At 41.6% G+C, this 14714-nt stretch overlaps 1 protein-coding gene across 1 annotated transcript in view; it reads left to right on the top strand.

Annotated features, from left to right (window-relative positions):
• The window catches only part of TNC (tenascin C), a 47806-nt gene that overhangs the window by 11113 nt on the left and 21979 nt on the right, over positions 1–14714 (top strand). The window contains exons 10-11 of the mRNA XM_009574670.1: positions 8615–8887; positions 10939–11211. Of these exons, the coding sequence (XP_009572965.1) occupies positions 8615–8887; positions 10939–11211 (546 nt within the window). The remainder of the gene's footprint in view (positions 1–8614; positions 8888–10938; positions 11212–14714) is intronic.

Here is a 14714-nt window from a genome sequence, read left to right as displayed (position 1 = left end):
GTAGGGAAAAATTAGGAAGCCTTGAGGCACACACATACAAAAGGAAGCTGAAGGTTTATGTGGCAGGAGTGAGCAGGCTTCTATTTTTCCAAAGTTATCTGTTTCCCCATCTGTCTGAAGACTGAGTGGTCTCAAAAGAAGTATGCATAGACGGTGAAAAGGCAGAAACAACATGCTGTGGAATTTCACGGTCTGGTCTTTCCAGCACCAGCTTCCAAAGTCTCACAAGGTGGCTTCTTTTTCCTGGTTTGGTTTTGGGATTTTTTTATAAATACGTTCATCTGGCCAGTGTATTTGTTTTAAGTCTTTACTCAAAGCAACCAGTAAACAAAGAGTTCTCTGCAGTGTGCTCCTTAGAAGCAACAGCAGTAGTTGACATAACCTGTCTCTGTGACCTTCCTCCTGCGTAGGAATGGACAAATCCAAACACATGAGCATGGGAAGGCAGAAATGCTCTGTAAGCCTGTGGGGTGTAAGACAAGAGGTCTCTTCTTCAGTTTACTTTTTCATCCACCCTCAAGTCAGTCCTCTTTATCCATGTTCCCAGTACTTGGGAGGTCCTGAAGTCCTCGGGCTAAGCCAAACAAACTTGTTGTTTTACCCTCTCTTGCAGAGCTATGGAGGACCTCAGGTCCATTGCACTGCTGGGGAGAGCGCTTGAAGCAACCAAGGAGAGAGAGGAATGATTGAAGTGGAAAATGCCAGTAACATGGCTAGGACTGGACTAGCTCTTCCCAGTGGGTAGAGGAGACAGTACTGCTTGCTGAACAAGGGAGCCAGGGACTGTGGAAAGGCTGAGAGTTTTTCTTTTCAGAGTTTCCTTTGCTTCTCCAGATTGCCAGTTTTTCATCTTATATTCTTCCCAACCTCTTGATGGTTCAGTCAGGCTTCTCTGCCTGCAGGTACTCAGGAGTTTCCCATGTGATTTTTATTTGTTTGCATAGCGAATTTTCTATCACTGAGGGTAAAGCTTCTTTCAGCCCCAGAGCTGAGGATCTTCTGCTGGTGTCTCCTCTCCCCTCTCACATTCTTCCTGTTATCTTTTTATGTATATAACTCTCCACACACAGACAGCTGAAACACCATGAGCTCATGAACCTCTAGCAAAGGACATGTCACAAACTCTTCCATAGTATAGGATGGCAGCCTTCTGTTGCTTCTGTCTCTTCATATGGATGAAGTGCAGCTCAAGTGACAAAGTTTTTTTTAACTTACGTCCATGATTCTGCATTCAAGGGATGGTAAAGATTCTGAAATGAACAGTTTGCTAAATGTTATTATGTTTTGCTGAAAAGGAAAGACTGAATATTTCACGTTGGTACTTGCTTGTTTGTTTCTTTGTGGCTCTATATAGCCTAACCCTAATGCAGGCAATGACTCTTGACCCAGAGGAGCTTTCTGGCTCTGGGAGCCTTCTTGCTCCAGAGGCCTCAGGGATGCAGGAGGATGCACTGAGGAACCTTGTGGTCTTGAGGGTAACAGACCACAGCTTTAGTGTCTCATGGTATGCAAATACAGGAGTCTACAGTAGTTTTGTGGTGGAGTACAAGGAAGTGTCATTGGCAGTTGGGCCCCCTGCAGAAACCTTCCTGCCCAGAGAATCCCTAGGTGCTGTGATTGACGGCCTCCAAGCTAACACTTCCTATAAAATCAAGGTGTATGGATTGGCTGGAGAACAGCGCTCTTCTCCTCTGGAAACTGTGGCTACAACAGGTACCTCCTTTCTGTTATTAACAAAGGTATCACAAACTAGGGTACTGCTTATTTGTTAGAGGTCTCACCCAGCATCGCACTAAGGTTTTGGTTTAGAACCACTTCAGAAATCAAAGCAAGTGAGCCATTTTAATAGTTGGAGGGACCTTTCTGGCAGCATGTCTTGAGAATGTTACATCAGATTAACAACTAATCTGTAGGGCGAGCACGTAACCCAGCTCTGAGGAAGCTGAGCAGTCAGACTGCAGCTTTGTTCTTTCTTGCTCTGGTTCTGGAACCCTGCCTGCGTAGCACAATGTGGGTCCTGGAGGAGGACGGATGGTAATACATCAGGCATGAGAGGCCTGTGGAGATAAATGAGTGGACGGTAGAGAAACCAAGCGCCAACCTCAAATTCCTCTGCTGAAGGACCCAGATTGTGCAGCAACTGCTGATGAATCATGGATGTGATACTGTCTTGCCTCTGGAAGTGGGTTGCGCATAGGAGCATGGCTTGGGGAAGTAACTTTTCCATTCTGTTGAATGTTTTTCAGAAGATTTATGCTGTTTACCGAAGACCCTTGTCTGTGTTGTGCGTCAGTCCCTCTTCCTCTCCTGGCTTCTATTAGTCTTAGATTGCGCCACCCTTTTTTATACAAACTCAAAGAAGCAATAGGAAGAATGATTAGGTGAGCCAGTTCAGTGGGAAACTACAGTGCTGACCACTGGGAAACTAAATTTGCCAGTAAAGATTGTCCATTTCTTCAGCTAATTCCTCTGCTAAGAGTACCTGGAACCTGACTTCAGTATGAGGATATTTAGTGGTAGCTACTGTAGTACTTCTGGCTTGTGATACACTGCAAGTTTTCTTTATGAAATTCAGAGGTGCTGAAAGCCTAGTTTAATCAGCTGGTTGAGAGAGGGGAAAGCCATTTAGCCAAAGGGGTCTGAAAAGAATGCAAATACCATGGTAGACCATCATGTCTTACAAGCATGCTTAAGCTGATGAGAGACTCTGCAGTGAAACTGGCTGATAGCCTTTCTTGGAAAATAATACAGAATCCAAAAGACAGAAGCAAGAAATAATACAGAACACTCTTTGCTCCATCCCAAGTAACTGGGGAAATATCCTGGCAGGACATTAACATTCTTTTTAGTGAAATCGCTAGTGAAGCATTACAGTGGAATTCCTCAAAAGGCCAGCAACAGCAGTGTAGACATATTTAGGCCATATTCAGCCTGAAGATTTTACTAAGAGAATGATATTGAGAAGTATTCCAGTCTGAGAAAGAGCGTATGTTTGTTGTCCATCCAGTTTCCCTTCTACATAGCTTCAGCTCTTTGGCATCTACTATTCATTCATCTTGCCACCATGAATCATTATATCTGGCTGTCATCCACCCACTTAGGGCTCCCAGAACTCTCTTTCTCTTCTCCCCATCTCTTCCCCTAGTTGTGAAGTCAAGTGTTTGAACTCCATTGGTCTTGTTATCCTACAGTTTGATTGTTTTCCAAATTTTCCATTATCTGTTACAGTATTCTACCTGCTAAACAATGAACACTGATACTGTCTGTGGTATCTTTCTACCACTCTTTCTCGTCCACAAATTCATTTGTTGGAGTCAAGTCATTAAACCTAAGGTAATATTCAGAACTAGGTCTGAAAAAAAGTCAGAGGTAATGTAACTAGATATAATTACATATGCTCCATGAGACAATCTGTACATGGCAACCTCCCATGCAGTTGTTAAAGTTGGCCCAATAAAATTAATCCACTTGTGACAAATAAATTCTGAATTAAAATGCCATTTAGGTGGTTGGTCCCTCGGTTTTTGTATAATACAGTTGAACTGTTAATTTCCCATTTAGATTAGAGTAACCAAGTGCTTGTGTGGTTATACTATAACTGGCAGAAATCTGGGAGAAATGTCATAGGGGTTGTCAAGTAAAACGACGGAATATGAGAAGCCAGTTTTGACTAATATTACACAGGGTTTTCGCAGGGATCCTCAGTGTATCAGGAGTGTAATGCCTTGGGGTTTTTTTTCTTTTTTCCCTTGTGTTTTTGGATGTTTTGTCCTCAGTTTCCAGTTCAGGGTGCATGGCAGTTTCCCAGTGGGACCATCCACAGCATGGAGCTGTACTTGTGTGATGTACTGCTGCCCTTTCCTCCCCACTGGTCTGCTCACTCTATTTAAGTATGTTTTCTGCAGAAATACTCCACAGTAAAGCCCAGCTACCACTATGCATGTTAAGTAGACAACCTTAAGGCTGAACAAGTACAGTGCATTTGCTTGATGCCATAGTTTTTTGCCTGTTCCCAGACTGAGAAAGATCTGGTTGGCATCTAATTGTGCACAAGCAACTGAGAGTTTGCAGAAGGCTGATGGTTCCATACTGCATGTCTTCCTGCTTTGTTACCTGAGCTCAGTAACCCTGGTGCAGTCAGAAAATAGTTCTGACAGTTGGTTTACTGAGAAAGAGGGAATTATGCTGGTGGTTACCATTGCAGGTATGCTGGTGTGATGACAACATGGCTATCTTCAGGTTGCAGCATATGTAGGGCCTGGTTCAGAATATGTGCTGGGGTAATTCAAGGAGGCCCTTACCTAAGTCAAGAATATCAATGATACATGTAAATATAAATCACTGTTTGCCTCACAGGCTTCTCTCCTTCCTGGAGGTGAGCAGAAAACAATGTTTTTACATCTGTATTTGTCCTGAGAGTATATTTTCAAGATAACATTTCTGCATTTATTTGAAAAAAAATGTTAATTGATCTTTCTGCTCTGAAAACTTTTTTTTTCTGATACATGTGTGAATTTGGAGACAGATACTGAATCCTGAGTACGTATTTGTTCTGATCTGATTGATGGTGGTAGATGACTTGCTCTCTCTTAATTGAATGCAAGTGGAGCATGAAAGCAAGGAAGTCATTGAGGTGTGAAATGATGTGGTTTTCCACTAATGAGGAGATAATTCTGCATGTCAGAAAAATCACCTGCCTGTTGCCTTGCAGCTGTGATCAGAAACACATTCTCTCTGTGATCTCCATAGTTCTCAGATTTTCAGAATCTGACTGTGCTACAGGATATATTCACAGATCATTCAGCATGTTGAAGGCCAAGTCTTTTTCCCTTCCGTTCCTTTGAATCTCTCTAAAGAAAGATTGCTCAAGTTCTTTCTGTCCTGTTTTTTAGGTAAGGATGTGTGTCCCCCCCACACCTTTTTTGAAAATTCTGCATGTATCCAGATGGATAACTCCTCCAAGCTTGTTTTTGATTGGATAGGATGAGATTTAGCATGCTTCTGCTGTGGCTGATTTTGGATATGTTTACGATGTTTGGCATGCAATCCACTTATGGTTTGTATCAGAAGCAATAACAGACGTACTGTAGTAAAGATAAAAGGCATGTTTGACAGACTTAGGGTTCAAATCCTCACCCATGTAAATTAGCGAAGTTCTTTGGAGGTAGTCAAAGTGTACTGATTTACATCAACTGAGGATGTGCCCATTTCTCTGCTGGAAGCATTTCAGCTCATGTCTGTTTTAAGATTGTTGCTCTGGACCTGCTAGTTAGTGTGCTTGTGTGAGAACCATGTTGTTCTTGGTGATGCTACCTTTGCTTTTGATCTGGATTCAGTCTCCAAAAAAGAAGTACCCATCTGTTTCCTCTGTTCTTAGAGCTCTTTAATGCAAAGCACATAAACTGTTTTGTAGATGTTAGCTGTCTTTTGGTATATTTGGGGGTTTATTATCAGGAAATTGTAACTTGTAATTTACCTCTGTTTAGCACATCTAGTCACAACATCTGAAGAATCAAACAATGAAACGTCATTTAATCCTACTAGTCCTGCACCTACAGAGCTAAGTTATTTAACAAATCCCAGCACTGATTCTCATGCTCTGCTTTTGGTGCCCACTGACCTTCCCATCTCAGAAGCCACTGGTGCTCTTCATGACCTTAATATAACACACAGGACTTTCAGTAGTTTCACTCTGTCTTGGGCAGCACACGATGAGGTATTTGATCAGTTCTTTATCACTCTGAAAGACCTGTCCAGTTTAAGCAGAACACAGGAAATCTTTTTGCCGGGAAACCATCGAGAAACAGAAATTACCAATCTCACAGCTGGCACACAATACCAGATTAACCTCCATGGAAGCACTCAAGGTCAGCTCTCTTGGTCCCTGGAAGCCCTAGCTGCTACAGGTATTTTCTATGGATTCATTAGCCATATGTTCCTTTTCTGCTTTGAAATACAGAACTTCATTTTCATACTGCTGTTCTACTGCAGAAATGCTAGGCCTTGTGTGTGATGCCTTTCCTCCTAGTGTTGTTTTTTTTTTTCTTTCTTCCTTTTGCACGGGATAGAACTCTTATTGCTATGGAATGAGAGCCTTGAGTGGTGCAGCATGGACAATGCCCCATGCAGCTTTTAAGGTGATGTAGCATCAATTCTCTCTTTTCAAATTGCATGCAAAGAGAGACATTGATGCATCTGCTATTTACAAGGCACATGAAAATAGCAAGATGCTACAGGTATTTATGTGGATTGTGGTTCAACACAAGAAAGATCGCAAGGAGGTTGCAGTTTGCAACATTGGCATGGAACTGGTGATGTCAGAGAAAAAAAAGATTGTAACACATTGGGAGTATACCTTTCTGAAAACTTCCATCTCTTATCCCTATTACATGAATTTCATGAGGAAACAGACTTATAGCCACAGGGCTCAGTTCAATAATGATCAAAGTACCAGTGCGTAAGTTCATATCTGGAGAACCTAGCTGGAGACTAGTGACTGTACCTGTCCATCATTCAAAACCAAATTCACAACATGAGATAAAATATTTACATAGAAACATAGAGATTATTTCACACCTACTACAAGACTAGAGCAGTCCCATCTCTCAATGGTTTGTTCTCTCTTTTTTTTTAAGTAAGAAACATCATTCCTTGATATCATTTGCCATGACATTGTCATTGTTTTGTCATATGTTGGATGCTTTATGGATGAGGCTTTTAGAGGTCTCCAACAGTCCAAGCTGGTGCATGATTTTGTATGAATAAGGACAGAGAGAGCATGATGGGGTTGTGTGCGCTTCCGTTTCAGACATGCATGAGAAACAAACGGAAGGAAAAGGGACTCTGCATCTTGGAGGCGAATGAAACTGAGCACTCTTCAGAGGAATCTGAATTGCTTTTAAGCTGTGATGATTAATGCATTACTTATTATAATCAAGCTTTTACTTAGAAGATTCTACCTTACTGTAACTTTTGGTTTAGTTTCATTTTCATTTTAAGGAAATGTGTTTGGTTTATTCGTTTCTGTTGCTACTAAAAGATCATTATTTCTGATACAACCTGTTCCTTTTCTGTCCTGCTTTCTCTTTTTCAGCTAAACAGTGCTATTTTAACAGGATTCATATTTTGCCTCAATGAGTCTCGTTTCTGTTCCTGATAAAGCAAACCAGCTCTGGATTCATGCATTTTTTTTGTTGAACATCATTGTTTTATTTCATAAACAATCTTTTCCTTTCTAACAGGATGGGAAAAGCTCAGTCAAAACTTTTGTGTTTCTGAGTAATAGCAATTTACTATACATTAGTGAATCTCACTGAAGGTAATTGACTGTGATCTATGAGTTCTCAACCTCTGAAAACACAACCCCAGCTACCTATATAAGGCTATGCAGCAGTCATACAATAAGTACTCTGTTTTTGCAGGGGGGAAAATGATATAAGTAATGTTGCTGAGCCTAATTTTAATTTATTCCAGGGCCTCTTTACCTTCTGTCTTAAAATATGCATAAAGCTTAAAGTTGAAGTTTACAACTGACAAATCAGATCCATTTCCCTCCATGCATCGTGTCCTAAATTCTTAGTTGTGCATATTGGGATTATTCAGCTAGACTCTGTTCTTATTATAATGCTTATGTGTCGACAATGCAAGTAAATAAGAAAAGCTCTAGAAAGTCACCGCAGTCCATAGGCCAATGATGGATCATATAGCAAGATTTTCCATGTAGAAAAACAGGTATTACTTTGTCATTTTCCCATATGACTGCTAATTTTAAGGAATCAGTTGTATTTCCTCTGTAACAGAGGACTTTCTATTCTTGCTGAGAAAATTACCTAAACTTTCAAATTTAACAGCGTTGGAGAGTTAGCTCTGATGGTCCCAACTTCCTAGGCCACCCCTGTGGTGGCTTATGAGAATGTTGGTTTCTGTGAATGCAGATTTCAATTTTAAATTAATATCAGTAACTCTGAAAATCCAAGCTTCTCTGCCCCCAGGAAGGTTTTGTGGACAGAATAATGTAATATAAGGAAGACAAATCCATTAAACTGAAGACATGCAGAGGTGGAGGAATTTTCCCCTTCTTTATTGTTTTGGATTAGAAATAGTTTAGAAGAATAAATAGCATCCTTCATGTGGACGCAATTAAAAGCATAAACATCTGAATCCCAACTACTCTAAACTCAGTACCTTCCTACCCTTACAACAGGCACTATTGCAGTATTCACAGTCACTTCTTAATGGCAAACACCGAGTTGTTAATAGTGCGGTAAAGTGGTTATAGTAATACTTACTTGTCTCATAGGGAGTTGTAATTAATATTGCCAAAACTCTTGCAGCTCTAAGATGGTCTATAAGTTGCTTTCTGTAAGCAGTCTTTTAGCATTAATGGGTTGTTATCTATTATTACAGTTCTTTTCTTACTGTTCTGTTTTGCCATGTCTCTGAAGAGACTTTACAAGTTATCTGGGGCAGCTGAGAATGTAAATGTGCGTGTGTGAGTGCATCTCCGTGTCACTGATTACAAGCGAAATTAATTAACATGGAACATCGTTAAATAATATGTCATCACCGCTAGTCTGTAATCTGAGTAACTGATTGACTCTCTGTCCTTATTCAGAGGAAGAACCTGAGCTTGGAAAATTGTCAGTATCAGAGACTGGCTGGGATGGTTTCCAGCTCACCTGGACAGCAGCTGATGGGGCCTATGAGAACTTTATCATTCAGGTGCAGGAGTCTGACAATCCCGAAGAAACCTGGAATATCACAGTCCCAGGTGGACTGCGCTTTATGAATGTTACAGGCCTCAAGGCCAACACACCTTATAACATCACACTTCATGGTGTGATTCAAGGCTACAGGACCAAACCCCTTTCTGTTGAAACCATGACAGGTATCTTTTCAAGTCACTCATCCAGTCCCATGGCTCACTTTCTTTGCAGACAGGGATGTGAGCCAGAGCTATTGCGACTGCTCAGCAAAGCTTGCTCACTTGGTCGACTTTGCATGGGGTGTGCTGAACTCATTAAAGCTTGGCTGAACATCTCTGGCATGGAAATGTCTCATGATCAGACTTTCCAATAAGAGTCTCAGTGCCCCCATGGAGCCCTTTGCTTTTAGGAATGCTTTTTTCCCCCCAACTCAGAATGGCTTGTTTTGTTCCCTTTACTTGCTTTTTGCTGGTTGACACTAACAGCAAAACCCAGCTGGCTGTTGTACATGCTCGGGAAAGCCCAGGTTGCCTTGTAAAATTATAAAAATCTGTTCTTTATTGCCCAGATAATCAAAGCCCGAGAGTATGTTTAGTTTTTACACTTCAGAAGCTACCCGTGAAATTATGCACCAGCTTCTGTGTAAATACAAACTCAGGAGCATAGCGTGTGCATCTGTCTCCAGGGCAAGGACAGACACCTTCTATATGTTCTCATAAAGAAAAGAACACAAGTGGATTCCTACCAAGTATCATATACTAAGCCACATAAGGGTATTAAACAGTCTGATTGGTCTGAAAAAAGTATAATGCAAGAAGACCAAATTTGGCAGAACTACCCTGGCATAAACTGACCTGAAAGAAGGAAGGTAAGCCCCACATTATCAGAAGGTTGCATGAAACTAATCAAGAGCCACAAAAATAATTTTCTGGCTGATCTTGTCAAAGACGGCAGTTTTAAATGAGAGCTTATCGTGAGCTTTGACTATGAGAGGTAAATATATACTTATGTCTATCCTGTATGGCTCACTGATTATTCCAGGTATTATGATCGTTGGTAATGAACAGAGGATGAATTAATTGGCAATAAAGGAGCACCGGTGGCTCTTTCAGATAATTTCTTGTAGACAGTCTCTGCTGCCTCTGGGCTTCCTTACAGACCTTTGCAACCTCCTGTGATTGTGAGATGGTCAGAGCTTGCTCATATTTGATTTCCCCAAGCACATATTACCCAGCACAGAAGGGGACAAAAGTACACATAAGAACTAAACAGAATTAAAACATTAAACGCAGTAGAGCTTGCTGGTTTCAATAATGCTTTAAGCAGCCTGGCTTAGGTAGAAGTGTGTCTGGCACAAGGCACTTGCCTTGGGCTGTGTCCTGCTGCAGGCTAGAAGTCCTGTGCTTTGAGAGTCCTGAGTGTGAGCTGGTAGCAGATTGCCTATTGAAAATAGACAAATGTGGCTAGACAAAGGAGACTGTACAGGGACAAACAAGAAAACAGACATCATGGGTGTCCTGCCTAAATATGCAATGTGCTCTCTTTTTATTAACTTAATGAAAACAACAGAAGATGCCCTGCTGAGGTTTTCCCTTCCCTTTCTGGGTCATGCTCAGCACCCGGCTTTTCAAAATTTTCCCTTCTGGGGACTTCCAATTGTCAGAATTTTCTGAGCCTTCCTTTAACACATCAGGGATGTCTACAGAGAGGAAGAAATCCCAAGGCAGCTATCACTGCTTTGCATTTTGGCTCCAGCTCCAAAATTACATGCCAGCTTTCATAAGCTTAAGCTGAAAGGGAAAGTAAAAAAGCAAAAAAACCCACAACCTTTTCCTTTGGATAAAGCAATAGCTCTAGTTTTAGCTTCTTCTAAAACTGGAAGCTGACTTTTCCAAATGCCCCAGAGGCATTCAGAAAAGTTCTTTTGCATCTGCTTTCATGCTCAGACCTCAAAGACACATGGCTGCTCCTGGAGGTAAAGGGAAATAGCCATAGCTTTAAAGCTTGTTTTTCTTTTTTTTCTTCTTTTTTTTTTCCTATTTAACATTTTGAGATGCTTCCATTTGATTTCTTCCCCTTAGTATCTGTCTGCTTATAGCAAGCTTTTACTCAAGCCCTTTTCTCCAATGGCAGCTTGGAGCGCTGCCAGCATGAGCAGGGAGAAGCACGGCATTTCTGAGCAGGAGGCGGTACAGGGCTGTCCCCTTCTGACCAATGTTGTTTCCCTCCTCAGGAGTGCACCCAGAAGTTGGTGAGCTAACTGTTTCCGACATTACTCCTGAAAGCTTCAACCTTTCTTGGACAACCACCAATGGGGACTTCGACGCCTTTACTATTGAAATTATTGATTCTAACAGGTTACTGGAGCCCATGGAGTTCAACATCTCAGGCAATTCAAGAACTGCTCATATCTCAGGGCTTTCCCCCAGCACTGATTTTATTGTCTACCTCTATGGGATCTCTCATGGTTTCCGCACACAGGCAATAAGTGCTGCAGCTACAACAGGTATATAAAACCTACCTCAATGCTAACTCTCCTTTCTTCTAAATCTTCCTTACAGGTTGTGCCCCTTTCCCTGCCCTCAGCTACCCCATCAGTCTACCCATTGCCAAATCCTCTACCTCATTGTTTGACACTTCTAAGGAAGACCTGCCGGAGACATTTTGAACTGTGAATGTTAATCCACCATCCCATCCAGCAAAGTCAGTCAATCACATTGTGTTGTGATTTCCTTCACATAATAAGTTTGCTCTTGTTCAAACATTAAGGCTGGGGCAACCTCTGACACAGATGAGAAGCAAAACAAATTTCCCAAGAACCAAGTGGGAGATGATTCATTATGTTAACCTTGCAACATGTGTTTGCATCTGTCATACAGCATAGAGGAGACGTTATTTCTCTCAGATAGGACGATTTCTAGATACATTTTTTTCCTGATTCTCTAAATAGATTTCAGGCACTTTTCAGTCTGTGACAGCAGATTCCTACAAGGCAGATGCATTCCTTGAATTCAGCTTCAGAATTCAGTTTACATGAGATGAGAGATTGAAAGAATCCATTTGACTTGATGTTGGTGAATGAAATAGGTAGGCATTTAAGTGTTGGCACATTGTGCATCTCACACAACTGCTTTACAGTTGGCAGTTTTTTGAGAAAAGACAAGTAAGTCAAATGTTCGATGTGCTCTAGCCAATTACAGTATGAAAGTGGAAGGAGAGGAGTAGACTATGGAAGCAGAAATTGCATTCTCATAGTAGGTAGATAATAGCTCACGTTGTGATCATTTAATATCTCTACCAAATTTTGCCTGCTGACATGATCTTAGGAAAAGTTGTCATAATAATCTGTCATAGCAATATATTAACGTGGTCAATGACATTAAGCAGAATATAAAATTTCAGTGGTCGTATAATACAGTTGCAGTTTCTACCGTCAGCAGATTGTGAATATCCTCACTGAATCATGGGCAGGGTGACTGCAGGGGTTGTGGTATGGAAAACATTGAGAAACGCAAAGCTAGATGATTTTTGTGACCTGTGGCTCATATGAACTCAAACTTCTTTATTATTTTATTTTGTTGCTTTGGGTTTTAATAATTGCAATACATTTCCATTTGTTTTTCTTCCTGTAGTAGAGGAACCTCTCCTTAGCAAACTCACTGTATCAAATGCTACCTCAGACAGCATGTCACTCACGTGGGAAGCACGGGACAATGCCTTTGACCATTTTATTCTAGAAGTCAGAAACTCTGACTTCCCTTTGGACTCCCTGGTGCACACAGTGCCAGGGGCCTCCCGGCGCTATGTAGTCACCAACCTCAAAGCTGCCACTAATTACACTGTCCAGCTCCATGGTGTAATTGATGGGCAAGGTGGTCAGACCTTGACAGCACTGGCAACCACAGGTATTTCACTGTTTCACCTTCCAGGTTTGCTTTTTTCTCTTCTGTCTTTTGCTGTCCACCAAACTGCTCTAAAACATGGCTCCAACTCATCATCGTTCCTTTGGTAAATTATAGGGAGATCACTGTGAAATAAGCTGGGCTTGAGAGCGCTTGGAAAAAGAGAGATCTGAGACAATGGAAAAGGCTGAAAAAGTGCCCCCAGCATTAAGGGAGTCAGTGGTAAACCATGATTGGTTTCCTTATATATACACTTATCTGCAAGTTCTGTGTATATATAATTGACTTGCTCCAGACGGTTAATATTTTTCACAGAGTGTCTTTGCACTTAATCTGGAATAAAGTTCTTGTTCATCCCATCCTCACTTGCTTTGTTGTGGGTGGGAGTCCTTCATGTCTTTATCAGCCTGGAGAGGTACCTGCATGCCATTTTGGCTCTTTGTTCTTAAAACCAAATGTCTGCCAAGACATTTGCATCTCTTGTGGGTGTTTCATGCAGCATGCTAAATGACCAACCAAAACTGCATGGTGGCCACCTTGTGCTGATTCTGATGTTCTTCTCTGCCTAGCATTTTTGTGTGTTCCCAGAAGAGAGCAGGGCTCAGAAGGGATGTCCACCCTTTTTTGATGGTCAGCCCACCACTCTGTCACTTGCATTGCTACCTTTGAGTCTCTAAGACCTGTCTGGTTTCACTGGATGTCAGAGCTTTTCCTATGGTGATGGCGATTCCAGGATGGCAGGAGACTTGCCTGAAGAGATAATTTCAACTTATTTTGCATGTAGTGTTCTTTGGCATCTGGGTGTCATGATGTGAACGTGCCTGACTGGATGCAAGTGGCATGTGAAGGAATGTGGCCATTTCAGGATGAGATTGGAAAGGATCGGTTTGTTCTCTCTGATCTGCATGCGGGGCTCATGGCTCCATGCTTGGTTTCACGGCGTTCTCCACCCAAGCCTGTTTGCTTTGTGGATATTCTCTCATCTCCTCTCCTGTCTTCAGAAGTACCATGCTTACATGGTGACATTTTCACTGTCAGCCATGAAGGCATTGACGGTCACTGGTTGACAGCATGACAACAGCATGTGTCCTTAATTGGGGCCGCTTGGATTCACCTGTTCCTAGACATTTCCAGAGAAGAAGGTGGACTATTATTTCAAAGTCTTGCAATGGGGAACGGGAGTAAAAGTTGGAACATCTTGCAGCAGTTCATGTTTAGTTAAGAAAAGGATTTCATTCTTTCACTGTTCTCTTTGTCGGTGGGATACATCTTTCTTACTTTTCTTCCAGCATGAATAACTTACATAGTTATTTTCCTGTATCTCACTGGCTGCATTTCCCAAGGTGTTCTTGGTTTATACTCAATTGGCAAGAGAAAAAATAGAAACTCAGCCCTGAAGGCAGACACAGGATTCTCTGACCACCTGACTGCCGGGTCACGTTTGTGCTCTCTCTGCGCTCTAATGAATCTTTAATGATTTTACGCTAAATGGAATAACTTTAGAACAGGACGGGTGAGGAGCTCTCTCCCTCCTATAGTATGAAGGCCAAGTTTCTCCCCTGGCAAGGGAGAGATGTGATTTTGAATTTCCTCTAGCAGAAAAGGGAAATCTTTGCTTCTTAAAGAAGTGCCATGACCACTGAACAGTCAGAAAGGAGAGCAACAGCAGTGTTGTGGGGTTTTTTTGTTCAGTCTATTAGATATTCTCCAATTGTGCTTAATCAGAGGATGAGGAACACCTTATCTGTGGAGTCCAGGGAGGTTTTGGCCTGAGATTAGTGCTGAGATAATCACTGTTAGGACTGAAACCCCTCATAAACTTCAGGGTCCAAAAATAAAAGTGTCTGCAACTCCAGGCAACAGAAAAACTAAACAGAAGCTGAACTGGTCAGTCTATTAGATATTCTCCAATTGTGCTTAATCAGAGGATGAGGAACACCTTATCTGTGGAGTCCAGGGAGGTTTTGGCCTGAGATTAGTGCTGAGATAATCACTGTTAGGACTGAAACCCCTCATAAACTTCAGGGTCCAAAAATAAAAGTGTCTGCAACTCCAGGCAACAGAAAAACTAAACAGAAGCTGAACTGGGATTTCAAGGATGTCTGTT

The sequence above is a fragment of the Fulmarus glacialis genome, unplaced genomic scaffold (genome assembly GCF_000690835.1).
Source record: "Fulmarus glacialis isolate BGI_N327 unplaced genomic scaffold, ASM69083v1 scaffold8143, whole genome shotgun sequence".
NCBI classification, from domain to species: domain Eukaryota; kingdom Metazoa; phylum Chordata; class Aves; order Procellariiformes; family Procellariidae; genus Fulmarus; species Fulmarus glacialis.
Note: the sequence above shows the minus strand (reverse complement) of the source record. Positions and strands in the feature narration are given on the sequence as shown.